The sequence below is a fragment of the Dendrobates tinctorius genome, unplaced genomic scaffold, assembly GCF_039654945.1.
Source record: "Dendrobates tinctorius isolate UK_male_01 unplaced genomic scaffold, ASM3965494v1 ptg000075l, whole genome shotgun sequence".
NCBI classification, from domain to species: domain Eukaryota; kingdom Metazoa; phylum Chordata; class Amphibia; order Anura; family Dendrobatidae; genus Dendrobates; species Dendrobates tinctorius.
Window position 1 is genome coordinate 1389098 of NW_027361743.1, and position 19963 is coordinate 1409060.

Genomic DNA, 19963 nt, shown 5'->3' on the forward strand with positions numbered 1-19963 from the left:
TCATGTGTGCTCCCCACCCTGTGGGACTGGCGTCTGTGGTAACTATGTGTGTTATCTTTGTTACCCAGGGGATCCCTTTGGAAAGGTTGTCTTGGCTTCTCCACCAGGCTAGGGAATGAGTAGTTTTTGAATTTAGGGTAATACGATCCTCTAGGTGTCCCCCTACTGCAGACTGGTTGGCTAGTACATCCCACTGTAGATCTCTCGTTTGTAACTGAGCCCACTGGACTGCTGGCAGGCAGGGGGAGAGAGAACCCAGTAGTGACATAGCCTTCCTTAATGTCATGGAGGGATTCTGGATGGCTCGTTACAATTCGAGCGATTCTCTCCTTCTTGCGGTCTGGGTGGCGACATTCTTGAATGTTTGAGTCCAATGTTAGACCCAAGAATTCCTGTACTCTGCTGGGCTCCAATCTTGATTTTTTTAGATTTAGGAGCCAGCCCAGGCCCCGCAGAGTGTCCATCACCCTCTGTCCCTCTGTTCCCGGCATTTTTGAGCCGAGCTGCTTGCTATTAAAAAATCGTCCAGATACGGGATTATTATGTTTTGCTCCCTTATATGGGCCATCATCTCTGCCACTATTTTGGTAAATACCCGTGGAGCTACAGATATTCCGAATGGCAAGGCTCTGTACTGGAGTTCTTTTACCTCGCCCTTTATCGAGACGGCTAACCTGAGATATTTCCTGGAGTTTTTGTGAATGGGGACGTGATAATAGGCGTCGCAGAGATCTAACACCGTCATGAAGCAGTTCGGGAACAGGATTTTGGTGGTGGACCGGATCGACTCCATTTTGAAGCTTTGATTTCTGACGTATCTGTTTAATTTTTTTAAATTTATAATCGTCCGAAACGTGCCATCTGGCTTGGTCACCAGAAAAAGAGGGGAGTAGAACCCCCTGCCCCTTTCCTGCAGGGGAACCTCCTAGAGGACTCCTTTTTCTACCAGGCTTAGGACCTCGTTTTCTAGGGCTTCCTGCTCTTGCATAATGGATCTTAGCAGAGTCATTACATACTTTTGAGGCGGGAGGGAGAGAAAGTCTATTCTTAGGCCCTCCTGGATTAGGTTTACTATCCATGGGTTGTTTGAGATTCTTTTCCTGGCTGGGAGGAAAAGGGTTAGCCTTCCCCCCACCCTGGGCAAACTGTCACTTAGAGGGCTTTTTGTCTCAGGACGAGTTGCCGAAGAGGAACCCTCTATCTCGTCTCTTGTCATCCCACTTTTGCTCCCTCGGTGGTCTCCGCTGAAAAAACTTCCTATTCCGAAAGGGCCTCTTAAATGCTGCAGACCCCAAATTTGGGAACCCTTTCTTCTTGTCCCCTGCTTTCTGGAGGATGTCATCTAACGTCTCCCCAAAAAGGAATTTCACTTCACAGGGGATTGAACACAGTTTCATTTTGGTCTGAAGGTCCCCTGGCCAACTTTTAAGCCATAGTGTTCTACGGGCTGCGTTTGAGAGTGCTGCTGCTTTGGACGATAACCAGACTGAATCTGACGATGAGTCCGCTAAGAAGGCAGCCGCTCCCCTTATTACTGGGATAGAGTCTAGGATTTTATCCCTTGGCGTCCCTTCTCTTAGTTGCTTTTCGAATTGGTCCACCCAAACCATTATGGCTCTCGAGGTACATGTTGCCGCTATGGCCGGCCTGAGGTTACCGCCAGCTGATTCCCATGCCCCTTTAAGAAAGGTATCTGCCTTCTTATCTAGGGGATCCTTGAGGGTGCCCATGTCCACAAAGGGAAGGGCAAATTTTTTTGAGGCCTTTGCGACGGCTACGTCGAGCTTCGGGGCTTTATCCCAAGATGTAGATGCCTCTTCCTCAAAGGGATATTTTCTTTTAAGGCAAGGGACCGTGGTGTTTTTCCTGTCCGGTTTATCCCATTTTTTTTGTATTAGACCCCGAACATTTTCATTTAGCGGGAACACTCTCCGCTTTTTCTGGCCCAGTCCCCCGAGCATTATGTCCTGGACTGTTTTATCGGGCCTAGGGTCCAACACCCCCATGGTAGACCTTACCGCTTTCACTAGTTTGTCTACCTCATCTAGGGGGAAGCAGTGATGCCCCTCTGTTTCCTCGTCTGAGGATGAGGAACCGGAATCTGAGGTTTTGGACATAATTTCTTCCGACGTTGAGGAATCCGACTGGGAAGTCACTATTGTGTCTTTCTTTTTTGATTTGTCCCTATGCTTAAGGGATGTAAGGGCACTCTGAACCTCCGATTTTATTGCGGCTCTTAGGTCAGAGGCGAAATCTGGAGTTTCCTGACAGAGGATTTCTTTTGAACATGACTCCACAGAGTTTTTTCTCCAAAGAAATAGGTAGGGGCCTAGTACAAGTGGGGCATTCCCTGTTCTTCTTTTTCCCCTTCTTTCCCTAGTAAGGGAAAGGAATTTTATTACAATGGTGAACATTCACGAAGATCACTCACCCATAAGTATGCGGCTGCAGGTACCGATTCGGGAGATGGAGTCAGGTCCTCTATAGGCTGCTCTCCTGGTGGCGATTTGCTCCTTGCAGCTGACGTGCTACGCTGCGTGGAGTGACTACCGGAACGACCATCCCGGTCTCGTTCCTTTTGGCGATGATGGTGGTGGTGGTGCTGCTGCTGCTTAAGCTGCTGCCTGGCTTGCTGCTCCTGTTGCTGGTCGCTATCCCCCATGTTCAGGATCGCTTCCAGCCAGGAGCGTTTGTGGCCCCACCATTTTAAATTTCCCGGCTGTGATGTCACCACTCCTATCCTGCACCACGGTCGCCGGGGAGAGCGCTCCTGCGCATGCGTCAGTACTTGGGACCCAGAAGCCGGCTTCTATTTCCGGGGCGGCTGCCATCTTGTTACACCTCTGTACCATGGCACCGCCCTTATGCATGCCGGGTCCCTGCGAGCCCCGACTTCCTCTCCGGAGCGGCGGCTCCGGCAACTCTCCTGCCCGCACACCTGGCAGCCCGCATCGGCCCCAGCAGTGGCGGCTTCGGGCACCGCACCTTCCTGTGGCAGGGGCCTCCCCACTGCCATCACCGGTCAGGCCGGCCCCGGATCCTGGACATGACAAAGTTACCGTCCTGTGGGTCCCCCGTCAGGGACAGGAGCTCAACTGGAGGTGGAGGAGATGTACCGCCCTTTTTATCTGTAGGTTCCTGTCCCTGAAGGGCGGATCCCCTTTCTCCATGGTGCTGTCATGGGTGAGAGAGAAATAGGGTAAACGATGATTCGTCTGAGAATATCACGTTTCCACTGCTCGAGGGACCAATTCTGGAGGTTTCTACACCACTCTAAACGCTTGGAAACATTTGTCATTGAGAGCAGCGGTTTTCGAATTGCAGCTCTTCCGTGGAATCCAGATTTGTGCAGCTCCTGACGAACAGTTTTCATAGAAACTGTGTTCTGTAGGTGTTCATTGAGCTCAGCAGTGATTTTCAGAGCCGTGGTCTTGCGATCCTCTCTCACAATTCGCGTTAGATTCCGACGGTCTCTCTCAGTCAACTTCGACTTTCGGCCGGACCTGTGCTTTGCTGCGGACGTTTTTCCTTCTCTTTCAAACGCAGTCATTACTTTGGAGACAGTACCTCTTGACACACCAAGAATTCAGGCACTTTCTGTTACACTAGCGCCTGCCATACGAGCACCAACAATTTGGCCTCTTTGAAAATCTGAGAGGTCTGCCATTGGTATCAGGTTCTCATCAATGTTCTTACAATTCTTCAAAACAAACAGTTAATTTACATACACATATCACATAACACAAATAGTCAACTACAAAACATTACCATATGTCACGGTTTGCATGTTTATAACATGTTCGAAGATTATGATGCCAAAACGTTAGGTGTTTCCATTATTTTGTCCAACCCCTGTAACTAATAGCTGGATATGTTAATATACCGTACATATTGGGACATAAGATTATAGCTCAATTAGCAGTCTCACCTGAGCATAATTACAAGGATACAAAGCAAAAAAAAAAAAAATTATCATAGTTACATTTTTATTCACATTCTATCATCCCTTTCCCTATTAATCTGAAATTATCTCCAGGGGGGTACACTTATTGAATTTATAATAGGTGGGGCTATCTAAGTGAATAAATAAAAGATCAGGTTTTAAAAATGGATGAGAAATCAAGAAATGCAACATGGCGGCAAAACAGATGACAAATGGAAGAAATTCGACACGGAGGTGAACATGGTGCCTTCAGATGCTAACATATAATTCTGAGTTACAGCCTTGTGCAAAGTTAGAGCTGTGATCAGAATTCTGCTGGTTGCCATTGGAAGCAGTCAACATGTTTGTAATCAGGCTTCATCACCTCCAAACAGACTAGTTGAGCAACTAGAATGTCCGTACAAAAAGTGCAAATCACAAGCTAAAGCTGTGTGCAGACATTGAGCCAGCAAGTAATGCTCAGAAATTTCCCCTTTGATGACTGCAGAATTGTGAATGCAGCTCTGAAGTATAATTCAGGCTGTGATTGTGGACTAATAGAAGTGATGTTACGAGTGCACAAACAATCAATTTTATAAATGAATTTATTCTGTCGATGAACTGTCTAATGGTGATGGGAACATTAAAGGGTTTATCCGGTACTATTTTTTTTTTTTTTAACTATGGACCTAAAAACTAAAAAGGAAGGTAGTTGCTAACTACCCGCTTGTTCTACCCGTCCCCAGATCTGAGCGGTCATTGACCGTTGCTGCCGGCAATTCAGCTGCTCCAAGTCAACAAAGCAGTCTTCCTCTTCCAAGCTGCTCTGTGGACAGCATGTGACTGCCATCATCATGTTGAATCACAGTCGGCTCCCCGCTGCCAAACTGCGGGGAGCCGTGTGTCAGTCAGCATGAGATCGGCAGTCATGCCCAGTCAATTGAGCAAAGTGGAAGACAAACAGCTCCTACTGTATGTCAACATGACATCGGCGGAAGACACTCAATTGCCGGAAGGAGCTGTTTGTCCCCGCTCTGTGCCAGCAGAGATCGGCGCTCGGCACAACAAGAAGGTAGTTAGCTACTTCCTCCCTGTTTGTATTTATGCCCAAGGTAAAAAGAATGATAGTCCCAGATAACACTTTACTAGACAGTGATGCAGTTGCCTTTGTGTATAACTTAATGATCATCTTTATATTAAAGGGGTTGTCCAGGATTTTTTTTTGTTAAGAAACAGCCCCACTCTTGTCCATTTTTTGGCATTGCAGCTCCCTTTAATTCACTTCATGAGCTGCACTAGCAACACAGACTATAGACAGGAGAGGTGCTGTTTCTTCAAAAACATCCTTCAGATACTGATTAACCCCTTTAAAGAGGACCTGTCACTTGCCATAAATGTTATTTTTTTTAATCCTGATTGTAAATGCCGCCAGTCTCCTGAATCTGGCGTTGTTTTTCATTTCTTCCTGCGCCCCTCCGTTCCTGAGATATGGCCTCCTATCCCCTGTATATAAATCTTGTCTTGTTAGCTAAGTGGGCAAGAAAAGTTTATAACCACGCCTCCTTGGCAAAAAAAAAAACTAGATTAATATACATGGAAAAGGGGGCCATATCTCAGGAACGGAGAGGTGCAGGTCAGGAACAAAAGAAAAGCATCGCCGGATTCAGGAGAACAGCGGCATTTCCATCACACACTTACGGTAAGTGACAGGTCCTCTTTAGCAAGGCATATTTCAACCAGAATTTTTCCATGAGGGGTCATGCTGCACATTAACTTGTGACTTTATTTTACCAAAAACAGCTGGTCAAGCAGCTCCATCTCTATTGCCTCAACACCTTCCTCCAGTCCCGAGCGCTGAGTGTGGAATTCCCAGAGATGATGACGGAAGTGATATCTGCGCAACTACCCAAGATCCTGGCCGGGATGGTAAAGCCCCTGGTCTTTCACAAAAAGTGAGAAGTTTCCCATCGCCGATTTATTTATTTTCCACTTGCAAGTTATTTGTGGTGACTCCGGTCACATCATGATTTGTTACAGTCTTTAAAGCACTAAAGATGGGCAGAAGAGCGAGCAACTAAACCTCTCTGACCAAGGATTTTACTCGGACTGGTTTTATTTTCCCACTGGCTACACATTCAGTCTTCGCCCACTGATATCTTTATATGTCGCCTTACAAGTACAACGTTCTTTGCTTAAACTGTATGTAAAGTGAACCCGAAACATTAAAATGATACAACATCCAGCTATTGTTACAGCTTTTTATGGCAGATTAGTCTGGGCCTTCCTGGGCATAAGGGCCACAGGCTTCCTACCAATCACCACAGTTATTTACATTGTCTATTGACAGTGAGCTGCATATCATAGGAGGGGGCGTGGATGGACAAGTGCAATGATTATCTCCTAGTGATAAAACCTTCATTGTAAGTAAACGACAGCTGCCTCCTGATGATGACTCATTTGAGGGTGGTGCTAGAAGCTGTGTGGCAGGGCTGGTGTTGCTCACTGCTTCTATCTCCGCCCCCTGATGAGGTCTTCTTTCACAGAAGTTATGACGGTGGTGGAGATAGAAGCTGGAAGCCGGCGCTGCACTCACATCTGCCACAGCATCCATCAGCCAGGATCCACGACATTTTCAGAGGGGGCAGCGATGTAAGAAACTAGTGAGTAACTGTAGTGCGGCCGCCTGTGACATCCTGTTCCAGGAGAGGTGGTGAACACTGTGGGCAGTGAGCGCAGCCCTCGTCTCCTGTGTGATTGATTAACGAGAAGAGAGAGAGCCAAAAAAAAAACAAAAAAAAAACATAGCCTTAACCTCCTGTATATTCAGACCTAGCTAGGGGGAGCATTTATGCAGGGGTGGCATTTATGCACATGTAATCGAAGTACATGTATCAAAGTACTACTGGCAGTTATAACATGGCAGTTAGACAGGGCAGGAAACAGGTAAGACATTTATATGCATCTACTCCCTGTACATTAGGAGTACAACAAATATATACCATATGCATTTGTGTAATTTTAATCCTGGCCACTGCATTCACACACATCCACCGCCCTGGCATTAACTCTCTACACTCCATCCATATCGGCCCCTCGCTCCTTTCCTCTCCTATGTATAGCACTCACGCTCTTTTCACGTTGTTAAATTGCACAGATCCAGTCAGTCCCACCATTCAACATCAGAGACGCTCTCACAAATCACTTAACCATCTGCTCACTCTTTCTATCCTCCTTCTCCTAGTCGCAGGAGACATTGCTCCCAACCCTGGTCCCCCATTTTATAGAAAGTCAAACCCCCCGACTGCTACACTTAGAAACCCCTCTAATCTTATTAATATTCCCTGCCTGCCATCTGTCTCTCTTAATTGTGCACTTTGGAATTCTCGCTCAGTGTGTAACAAACTCTCCTTCATCCATGACTTCTTCCTTTCTAATTCTCTTAACCTCCTGGCTCTTACTGAAACCTGGATCCAGCAGTCAGACACTACCGCTGCTGCTGCTCTTTCATACGGGGGCTACACTTCTTTCATACCCCAAGATCAGACAGTAGAGCTGGTGGAGGCGTTGGTCTGCTCCTATCACCAAAATGTACCTTTCAGGTTATCCCTCAAGTACCCTCACTTGTCTTCCCTTCTTTTGAGGTCCATGCCATCAGACTCTACACCCCCTTCTCCATGCGAATGGCGGTGGTGTATCGTCCTCCCGGCCCCTCCCATCAGTTCCTGGATCATTTTGCCACTTGGCTTCCACATTTTCTCTCCTGTGACATCCCTACCCTCATCATGGGAGATTTCAACATCCCCATTGCTCTTCCCCTCTCACCATCTGCTACTCACCTTTTATCTCTAACCTCCTCGTTTGGCCTTTCGCAGCTTACTAATTCTCCAACGCATGAAGACGGAAACTCCCTCGACTTAGTCTTCTCTCGGCTTTGTGCAGTGGATGATTTTGCAAACTCCCGTCTCCCGCTCTCTGACCACAATCTTCTTTCATTCTCTATAAAGAACTGCCAGGCCGCTCAGGTCACCCCCACTGTCCAGACTTATAGAAACATACAGGCCATTAACACCCAGAAACTTATGAAGAACTTGCAGTCTTCATTGGCCCCTATCTCCTCCCTCTCATGTTCTGATTCTGCATTGAAGCATTACAATGAAACACTTCAAAGTGCCCTGGATGAATTTGCACCCCCTATAAATAGAACACCACAACGCAGATGGCGACAACCCTGGCACACGGTGCAAACACGTTTCCTGCAGCGGTGCTCCAGGTGCGCCGAACGTCTGTGGAGAAAATCCAATCTACACGAAGATTTCATCCATTTTAAGTTTATGCTTAGAACATACAAAACTGCCCTTCACCTCTCCAAACAAACCTATTTCAACACCCTCATCACCTCACTGTCCAATAACCCGAAACGTCTCTTTGACACTTTTCATTCTCTACTCAATCCAAGAGTACAGGCCCCAACCACGGAGCTCCGAGCTGACGATCTGGCCAGTTACTTCAAAGAAAAAATTGACCAGATTCGACAGGAAATTATCTCCCAATCACCTCATACCATGCACTGTCCTCCCTCCCCCACTGCATCTAGCTCACTCTCTGATTTTGAACCAGTCACAGAAGAAGAAGTAAGCAGGCTCCTTGCATCTTCTCGCCCAACTACTTGCACCAGTGACCCATTTCCGTCACATCTCCTCCAGTCCCTTTCCCGTGCTGTCACCCCTCACCTAACTAAAATATTTAACCTCTCTCTCTCTTCTGGTATTTTTCCCTCTTCATTTAAGCATGCCATCATACATCCACTACTTAAAAAACCATCCCTCGACCAAAACTGTGCCGCTAACTATAGACCTGTCTCTAATCTTCCCTTCATCTCTAAACTCCTGGAACGCCTGGTCCACTCCCGTCTTATCCGCTATCTCTCAGAAAACTCTGTTCTCGACCCTCTCCAATCCGGTTTCCGCTCTTTACACTCCACTGAAACTGCCCTCATTAAAGTCTCTAATGATCTGCTAACAGCTAAATCAAATGGTCATTACTCCATGCTAATTCTCTTGGATCTCTCTGCAGCATTCGACACTGTGGATCATCAGCTCCTCCTCACTATGCTCCGTTCCATTGGCCTCAAGGACACCGTTCTCTCCTGGTTCTCCTCCTATCTCTCCGACCGCTCCTTTACTGTATCTTTTGCCGGTTCCTCCTCCTCTCACCTTCCCCTTACTGTTGGGGTCCCCCAAGGATCGGTTCTAGGCCCCCTCCTCTTCTCCTTGTACACTGCCCCTATTGGTCAAACAATCAGTAGATTTGGTTTCCAGTACCATCTCTATGCTGATGACACCCAATTATACGCTTCTTCTCCTGACATCACGCCAGCCTTTCTAGAAAACACCGGCGATTGTCTAAACGCTGTGTCTAATATCATGTCCACACTATATCTGAAACTGAACCTGTCAAAGACTGAACTCCTGGTGTTTCCTCCCTCTACTAATGTACCTATACCCGACATTGCTATTTCTGTGTGTGGTTCCACTATTACTCCCCAGCAACAGGCCCGCTGTCTTGGGGTCATACTTGATTCCGAGCTTTCCTTTGCCCCCCACATTCGATCACTGGCTCGCTCTTGTCATCTGCACCTCAAAAACATTTCTAGAAATCGACCTTTTCTTACTTTTGACTCTGCAAAAACTCTTACTGTTTCTCTTATTCATTCTCGTCTCGACTATTGTAACTCTCTTCTAATCGGACTCCCTCTTACCAAACTCTCCCCTCTCCAGTCTGTCTTGAATGCTGCAGCCAGGATCATATTCCTCACCAATCGTTACACCGATGCCTCTACCTTGTGCCAGTCATTACACTGGCTACCCATCCACTCCAGAATCCAGTATAAACTTATTACCCTCACCCACAAAGCCCTCCATGGCTCAGCACCACCCTACATCTCCTCCCTTGTTTCAGTATACCACCCTACCCGCGCCCTCCGTTCTGCTGATGACCTGAGGTTAGCATCCTCAATAGTCAGAACCTCCCACTCCCGTCTCCAAGACTTTACACGTGCCGCGCCAATTCTTTGGAATGCACTTCCCAGGTCAATACGACTAGTCCCCAATCCCAACAATTTTAAGCGTGCCCTAAAAACGCATTTATTCAGACTGGCCTATCGCCTCAACACATTAACCTAATCTATCCCTGTGTGGCACAGCCAAAAGTTTTACCACAACCAGATTCCCCGCATCATGTTCCCACATGCTTTATGCATCCATTAGCCCTCTGTGTCTGTACTGTTACACACTTAACATTATGGCTGGTCCATACAATCAGGGCAACTGTTACCACCCACCTTTCGTGTCTACCTCTTTCCTCATAGACTGTAAGCTTGCGAGCAGGGCCCTCTTTCCTCTTGGTATTTGTTATAATCTACTGTATGTGATTATTGTTATGCTGTAATGTCTATTGTCTGTACAAATCCCCTCTGAAATGTAAAGTGCTGCGGAATATGTCGGCGCTATAAAAATAAAATTTATTATTATTATTATTATTATCCTGTGACATCACGTTTGAGGCTCCTCTCAAATGAAACGTCACAAGAAGTACACTAAAAAACACATTTAGGGATCAGTGAGATAGCAAATGGGTTTTACGTTGGAGAGATGGCGGTTATTTCTAGTAGGAGGGGTGTGATAAGAGGGAGAGATAATATCAGCTGTGGAAGTCCAGGATTGGGAGATATATATCGTCAGCAGTGAGGTGAAGCCAACAGAGGGAGAGGAGGTGTGGGGAGTGTGCCCGGCCTGTTTTTTGTTTTAGTAAGAGGGACTCCGAAGGAGGCGAGGTTGAGGAGCAGGTCTGCAGATGAGGTCAGTGGTTGGATTTCTGGAAAGCGAAGGAGAGTAATGACTAGTGGGGCCTATGACTAAGAGAATATGAAACCATGGTGAAAGAGTAATTGTGGGAAAATGAAAAGGCAGGTGCAGTTAGTTATCCGTTATAGCTCCCTACCTTCTGGTATATATCTAATGTTCACTTAATAAGCTGTACTCCTAGACCTGCATACTGTATATAGAGGGGGCTATGGGGCTCATACCGTGTATAGGAAGGACTATATGGGGCTCATACTTATATAGGGGGCTGTGTGTGGATTAATTCTGTACATCGGGGCTGAGTGTGGCATCATACAGTATATAGGGCGTGTCAACATTGTTAGTTCTGCTCACTAATACGTTATTATATTAATATTAATATAAAATTATAATTCATGTTAATATTAATATTTAATTTTACCCTATTGGTTCGGCCCTCCACAATGGTCATGGCATCTCATGTGAAAATTCTGGGAATTCATTGCCCGCCCCTGCACTAGAGGTAAAAATAAAAGAAGTGTAATTCACCGCTGTATTATTATTTTTTATTTATATAGCGCCATTAATCCCATGGTGCTGTACATGAGAAGGGGGTTACATACAAAGTTATAGATATCGTTAACAGTAAACAAATTTACAATGACGGACTGGTACAGAGGGGAGAGGACCCTGTCCTTGCAGACTTACATTCTACGGGATAGTGGAGAAGAGGCAGAAGGTCGGGGGTGCAACAGCTCGGGTGCTGATGAGGCGGCAGCTCAGGCGGTGGTGAGGCGGAGAATGGTTATTGCAGGCTGTAAGCTTTCCTGAAAAGATGGGTTTTCAGGTTCCGTTTGAAGGATCCGAGGGTGTTAGATAATCGGACGTGTTGAGGCATGCAGTTCCAGAGGATGGGGGATATTCTGGAGAAATCTTTTTAGGCGGTTGTGTGAGGAATGAATAAGTGTGGAGGAGAGTAGGAGGTCTTGGGAGGATCGAAGATTACGTGAGGGAAGATATTGGGAGATTAGTTCAGAGATATAGGGAGGGGAAAGGTTGTGGATGGCTTTGTAGGTCAGTGTTCGTAGTTTGAACTGGATTCGTTGGGGAATTGGGAGCCAATGGAGGGATTTGCAGAGGGGAGAGACAGGGGAGTAGTGAGGAGAGAGGTGGATTAGTCGGGCAGTAGAATAGAGGACAGAGTGGAGTGGTGCAAGAGAGTTAGCAGGGAGGCCACAGAGGAGAGTGTTGCAGTAGTCAAGGCGGGAGATGATGAGGGCATGTACAAGAGTTATAATCAGTGTCGGACTGGCCCACCGGAGAACCGGAGGATTCTCCGGTGGGCCCTGGCACCTGCTGGCATAAAGGGCCAGCAGTTGCCTAGGAAACCCGCTGCTCCTGTGCCAGCGGAGCAGCAGCCAGGAGCCCCTGTCCCCGCTGCTAAAAGGAAATGAATATTCACTGCTTTCCACGCCCACATGGGCGTGGAAAGCAGTGAATTTCATTTCATGAAAAGAAAAAAAAAAAAAGGCAGCAACACTTACCTGCCCAGGCCTAAGAACAAATGCACTGCAGGGTGCAGCCAGCCCATAAAGCAAGATGTTAGCAACACAGGTGCAAAATACCAGATTAACAGCCACTCTCCACCTACCCATTCCTGGAGGGGGTGACTGCCCAGTATACAATTGCACAATAAAGGCCCGCATAGGGCGCTGTTCACACAAGGGAACTACACAGTGTCTGGCTCACAGCCTATTAGTCACGCCCCTACTATTCGACTAGGCGGGCTGGCCAACACACTCTCAGTGCATCCCAGTGTGAACACCCCTCATACGAGACCAAACGTGTTTGGGCTCGGCTGCACCCTGAAAATTAATATAGTGCAAAAAATACACAATTAGTGAGGTATTAGCTGATATTTTGGCCAAAATACTTGCGCCCGTAAACTGCGCAAAAGTTCCTCACGCTTTAGTTTAGTGTAGGGACCCGTAAGCGTGTTGCTGCCTTTTTTTTTCTGCTGTTTAAAAATAAATTTTTGGAGACCTTGAGTCTTCCTTAGTGGCTTTGCTATTGAATTTCATTTCATGGTCTGCACTCCGCTCTCCGCCAGGGGCCCCGCCCCCAGCCAAGTAAGCCGCTATGCGGGAGTGAGGGCCGGCGCCACCCTCAATTGTAATGGGAGAGAGTGTCAGATGACTCCGCTCTCCCATCAGTCCCCTCTGCTGACTCACACACACATCCGATGCATGAAGACGTCACTACATCGCGCACCCGCTGTGTGTCAGGCAGAGGGGGCAGCTCCTGACACTGAAGCCGGGATCAGCGTGGGAGCGAGAAGAAAAGGTGAGTATTGTGTTTTGTTTTTTTATATCTCTCTCTATCTCTCTCTCTATCTGTCTATATATATCTATCTATCTCGCTATCTATCTCTCTCCCTATCTACCTACCTATATCTCTCTCTATCTCTATCTATCTCTATATCTATCTATCTATCTATAAAAAAAAGCACAGCAGCACCCTGTGCATGCCAAGACATGTAATGTCAGTGGAAATAAAAACTTCCAAACGCTCTGTCCCTCAGCAAGATGTACTTACAAAAGCGAAGGCTCTTAGCACATGATTTGGCCAATTCATGTGTGTCCGTCAACTGCGGCAAGGTGACACTTCTCTGATGGGTCCTGTCATTCACAGGGTGCTGCTGTGCTTTTTTTTTTATATATGTTTTGCAGTCACTGCAGCTTGCACCTATTCACACTTGGAATGTGCTGGTCAGGTTTTTTTGTATATCTATCTATTCTATCTCTATATCTCTCTATCTATCTATCTATGTCTATCTCTATATCTATCTCTAAATCTATCATCTATCTTTTTATCTGTAGCTACCTATCTCTATATCTATTTATCCATTATCTATCTACCTATCTTATCCATAGAGCTATCTATTTATCCCATATCTATCTATCTCTATATCTCTCTAGCTATCTCTATATAAAAGCATAAAAGCATTACACCCTATGAGGGGGGGCAGCATTATACCCTTTGAGGGGGCGTATTATACCCTATGGGGGGGTGCATTATACCCTATGAGTGGGGGGCAGCATTATACCCTATGAGGGGGGCAGCATTATACCCTATGGGGGGGTGCATTATACCCTATGAGTGGGGGGCAGCATTATACCCTATGAGGGGTGCAGCATTATACCCTATGAGGGGGGCAGCATTATACCCTATGGGGGGCAGCATTATATTCTATGATGGGGCAGCATTATACCCTATGAGGGAGCAGCATTATACCCTATGAGGGGGTGCATTATACCCTATGAGTGGGGGGCAGCATTATACCCTATGAGGGGGTGCATTATACCCTATGAGTGGGGGGCAGCATTATACCCTATGAGGGGGCAGCATTATACCCTATGAGGGGGTGCATTATACCCTATGAGTGGGGGGCAGCATTATACCCTATGAGTGGGGGGCAGCATTATACCCTATGAGGGGAGCAGCATTATATCCTATGAGGGGGGCAGCATTATACCCTATGAGGGGGCAGCATTATACCCTATGAGGGAGCAGCATTATACCCTATGAGGGGGTGCATTATACCCTATGAGGGAGCAGCATTATACCCTATGAGGGGGTGCATTATACCCTATGAGGGGGGGGAAGCATTATGCCCTATGAAGGGGTGCATTATACCCTATGAGGGGGCAGCATTATACCCTATGAGGGGAGCAGCATTATACCCTATGAGGGGAGCAGCATTATACCCTATGAGGAGGCAGCATTATACCCTATGAAGGGGTGCATTATACCCTATGAGGGGACAGCATTATACCCTATGAGGAGGCAGCGTTATACCCTATGAGGGGGCAGCATTACACCCTGAGGGGGCAGCATTATACCCTATGAAGGGGGCAGCATTATATGTACATTATATTCTATGAGGGGGCTGCATTATACTATTTGAGGGGGCTGCTTTATATTCTATGAGGGGGCTACCCCAACTCCTGCCACATTATTAAGATTTGTACTACCTTATATTATACCCGGATATTAGCGTGTTTTACCGCACAATTGGTGGTATTTATCTCTATGTAACTATATAGGGGGCCCCAAGAATGATTTTCTCTGGTGGGCCCAAGGTGCTCCAGTCCGACACTGGTTTTAGTAGATTGAGGGCTGAGGAAGGGATGGATTCTAGAAATATTTTTGAGTTGGAGGTGACAGGAGCTGGGCAGGTGGCAAGAGTTTGGACGTGTGGTTTGAAGGACAGGGCAGAGTCGAGAGTTACTCCGAGGCAGCGGATTTCAGGTGCGGGAGAGAGCGTGATGCCGCTTACCATAATAAATAGATCGGGTAGGGAAGATATGTGAGATGGAGGAAAGATAATGAGTTCAGTTTTTGTCTACATTGAGTTTTAGGAAGCGAGAGGTGAAAAAGGAGGATATGGCTGATAGACACTCCGGGATTCTGGACAGCAGAGAGGTGACATCTGGGCCAGAGAGGTAGATCTGAGTGTATAAAACTTGATGTTGATTTCTATCACATTATAAACCACACACAGTAGTAGAAATGAAACATATTTGTCTATGCGTTTCTAACTCAGTTTTTTTTTTTAGTCCTGGCTAAATTCAAATGAAACACATTTCCTACACGTTTCTAACCCAGCGGAGGTTGTTAGTCATAACTGAGCAAAAATCTAAAACACTGTCTATGCGTTTGTTACCCATTGTAGGTTCTTAGACATAGCGAAGTAAAAATAAAGGCTATGACTCACTGACTTATACAAGAGAACTTTCTTGGCATGCTCTAATCTGGGCAAAGTTCATTATGCAAGGAGGGAGGAGGTGAGCTGTGACATCACCTGATTTGAATTGAGGATCCTGTGTTATCAACGGTCAACTGCCTATGATGATAATAAGACTGCTGAAAAGTCTTCTGTAAAACAAGCAAGAAGAACTGTACTAGTTGTTGGTTAATTTTCTTCTGATCTTCATCATGTTCTCCAGGATTTCCGCTTCAATCAGGTGATACCAATTGATTTACATGAGATTACATAGTCCTTTTCTTTAGTCATGTCCATTGATTGGTGTCAGTTTATACTGTTACTTATGGGATTTGATTTTTCCTTATCTATAAAATATTTAGCACCAATGTAATGTCAGGAATAATATGACAATCAAACTATATGTATGATAAGCAATATACTACATAATGGGAAGTCACCAGACCCTGTTAGTCCGAAATTGAGTGTATACATTACATTGGTGCTAAATATTTTATAGATAAGGAAAAATCAAATCCCACAAGTAACAGTATAAACTGACACCAATCAATGGACGTGACTAAAGAAAAGGACTATGTAATCTCATGTAAATCAATTGGTATCACCTGTCGCCCACAGAAGAAGCTGATGGTGAAACGTGCGTCGGGGTGAAGGGGGACGCTTACTCTATTCTTATTACCCGTCCAGTTGTATTGTCTCTAATTGTGCACACAGGTATCTTTGCCTCTTTATTTTTATTACCATGCTATTTGTCTACGCAGTGATGACTTTATTACAATAGAGACCAATCGTGACTATGGTGACAGGTGATGGTAGTTGATATTGGGCTATTTTGCTATTTATTCCTGATACCTATTCATTTACATTGGATTACATAGTCGTTTTCTTTAGTCATTTCCATTGATTGGTGTCAGCTTATACTGTTTTTGATGGGAGTCTACGCTGTCTTTTAGTGATTCAAATAAAGATTTCTTAATTTTTAATTCTATCCTTCTCTTCATTCTGCTAAAAGTGATGTTAATCCGAACTTGAGTGTATATATTGCTTTGAAATGCCATTAATTTGAGATATGGGCACCATTTGATGAATTAGTCCCATTTATTAGAATTATATCACAGTCCTATTATCTACATACATTAGTTTTAGTTTCTTCATAGCAAACTGGATTCAAAATGCAAAAAAAGACAAATGTGTGCAAGACTTTACCAGGATTCTTAATCATTTGTGCAATTTCAGGAGACACGGGAAATAGGTCTGTTCCTTTCAAGTTCGGAAATTAATTTTTGACATATCCTGTGCAAGATGCAATTACCAAAATAACAGCCTATTCTATGTGGTCCCTGCACAATGTTCGTAGCGAGCAATTTCAGGAACCGCTGGAGGCATTGAGCACATCATAGCCAGCTTAATTCCTGACAGTCCACATTGATCTGCATAGAAAATTTGTGTAGCATTCAGGTAATGTACCCATATATTGACCGGGAGTAGGAAAATGCACACCGTGATATACAGGAGGACACTGACATCAGAGGGCCCCTGTGCAAGAAGTTTAAGGAGGGTCCCTTATTTGATGTCAACACAACCACACAAAGGAAAGATATGGTATATCCTACATATTGAAAAAAAAATATCTAAAAATTAAATCAAAGAATGAATGTCTGCAAATTACGCATTGGACACATACCGCTCACCACTGGCGTACACAGATAGAAGATGCCCCTGTGCAAAAACTGTATATGGTCGCTTTGCAGCTCAATAACTCATCAGAATGCACAATTCTTGCAACTTTGGTCTCCCTTGCCCTGTGGCTGCAGAGGTTGCGCCAATGATGTGTCCGCCTCTCACAAAAAATGCACTAGTCAGACACTGGATACATGCTGTATGTGAGCCAGACTGAAGCTCACCACCCGGGCCACATACAGTACATGCCGCTTGCAAACTGGACACGTAAGAAACATGCCACCCAAGTAATGCCCCAATAGAGGACCGGACAGATTTGAGGAATGCTCAATTTGTAGGAGAGGTAAGTCCAAACAACAGTTTGCTGGCAGATGGGCTCACACAATTTGATCAAACTGTATACTAAATATCTGAGTTCTATAAGTATAGTCTATATAGCAGTAACGCAGTTCATAATTTGCCTATGACGCTGGATATATGCGATACAAACCCGGCATTTCCTTATTGGCTCCTTCACATGCTCCATCCAGACTGTATGGAGACAGAATGATCATTCAAGGGAGTCTACCACCCCCACAATGCCATGTAGACTAACCGTATAGTGATATAAGGAACTCCCCCCCCTATAACAATCCTACTACTATCACTGTACCTCTTACAGGTCCAGTTCTTGTGAAAATATCTTTTAACTTTTTATCAATATGCAAATGAGGACTTCTGGGCACCTATGACGCGACTGTGAGCTGGGTGCACCATTAGGCCCCCTTAATTTGCGTCATGGGGATTGCTCTAGCTTGTGATGAACATTGGCCCTAGAACAAATGCTACCTTGCGTGTGTGCACGCGCATGCTGCTCTTTGCGGATGGCACTCACTATACTTCCAGAGAGGAACCAGGAAGGAGATGGCGCCCAGCCACTGTGCATCTGCATGGTTGGCACAGACAGTACCAGTGTGCATGTGCAGACACAGGGCAGCATTCACTGTAAGAGTGAGCGCTGTCCATCACAAGCTAGTGCAGTCCCCAAAAACACAAACTGAGTAGGCGTAGCGATAGCGGAGCCCCCAGCTCATGGCCACGCCAAAGGTTCACTGAAGAACCCTTATTTGCATACGAGTAAAAGGTATTTTTACAAGCACTGGACCAGTAACAGCACACAGACTGTGCACTGTTTTCACGGACCCGTAGGCTTGTATTGGTACATTTTATACGTGGTGATGAGCGATCGCGCTTGGAGAAGATGTTATCGAAGCATTCTCGTGTGCTGACCGGGTGTCTTGGGCGTGCTCGAAAGTGCTCAAGTCCCCGTGGCTGTTACACAGCCACAACACATGGAGGGATTTCCTGTTCGTTAGACAATCCCGGTATGTGTTGTGCCTGTCGAACAGCCGCGGGGACTCAGATATATTTTTCGAGCACGCCGAAGACCCTTGGTTTGCACCTGAGCATGCTCGGATAACCCCTTATCCAGGCACGTTCACTCATCACTAGTGCTGGCGGTAAAAAACAGACATGTCTCAGTGATTTTTGCATGGAAATGTGGTCTGCGAAAATACACCACATGTGAACAGCCCCATAGACTATAATGGATACGTTTTCTCTGACCGATACAAGAACTACATGCAATACGGACATCTGCATCATGCCTAAAATGCATTTTGGAGCTAACGGACTCCATTTGATATGATCGTTCTGTCCAATCAGGATCATATCATAGGCAGCAGGAAAACAGTAGAGCAATGTACTTATCACAAGAATTACCTAATGGCCCACATGAAGAATTTCATCAGCCGACGAACGTATGTTTAAATCATTTGTCCACTGATTGGTGGAATGCTTATATGGGCCGATGATCGGGATCGAGGTGGTGTAGACAATGCCCTTTGGGATAAATGGCCGGTGTTGCAGACAGTGCCCTTTGGGATAAATGGCCGGTGTCGCAGACTGATACATTGCAGCAAACTAGCATTTGATTTCCATCTATATAGAACATGCACATTCATTCCTTACTGCAAATCTTTGATGATGCAAACACAAGATATTTCCTCCGTAAGACCAAATAAGTTATTTAAGTATCACCCCATAAAAAATATCATGGGACTGCTTCCAAAATCACCTCCAAATGTGTTTGACTTTTACTGTACGTTTGGGGCCGATTATAGTGTTCGGACCCTGAGTCCACTGGAGGATATTATGGTGGAGCGGACTAACCGTGTACCTTCAGCTTCCTGTTACACAGCAAAAAATAATCACGTAAGACCAAAAGAAGACCAAATAGTCTAAACCTGAAATTCAATAGCTATCCATATTGTTTTGTTCCTCACAGTAAAATAAAAGAAAGTGTAGAGACAAAAGTTCTTTTTCACATTTTGACCCATTCTCTCGGTCACATATAATGCGTCTTGACCAAAATTGCTGCCTTGAAGAGCCTGAAATCAGAGCAGAAAATAGGATTTGTGTGAAAGTAAAATAAATTGATAGGAAAGGGAAGGTGACCGTAATGACTGGATAAAGGTCTAAATGTGAAATTCAGCTCTCAGCTCCTGTGAATGTGCCAGCGTGTAACATGACGACTGCCAGGTGCGAAGTACGAATTATTTGACCAATTGGATTTAAAGTAAGAGTCAAGTCCTTTGTATAAATCATGCAGTCAAGACAGCACCTAAATAGCATCCATTAGTTTGCGGCCATACTCATAGAATGACCTGTAAGCTGCGCTAGTTTTAGAGTAGTACC

The 19963-nt window shown here is 45.5% G+C and overlaps 1 protein-coding gene across 1 annotated transcript in view; it reads left to right on the forward strand.

Moving 5' to 3' along the window:
- PGR (progesterone receptor) overlaps nucleotides 1-6164 on the forward strand; it is a 132670-nt gene extending 126506 nt beyond the window's left edge. The window contains exon 8 of the mRNA XM_073582940.1: nucleotides 5723-6164. Within this exon, the coding sequence (XP_073439041.1) occupies nucleotides 5723-5878 (156 nt within the window). The 3' untranslated portion in view covers nucleotides 5879-6164. The remainder of the gene's footprint in view (nucleotides 1-5722) is intronic.
- Nucleotides 6165-19963: the final 13799 nt, after the last annotated feature.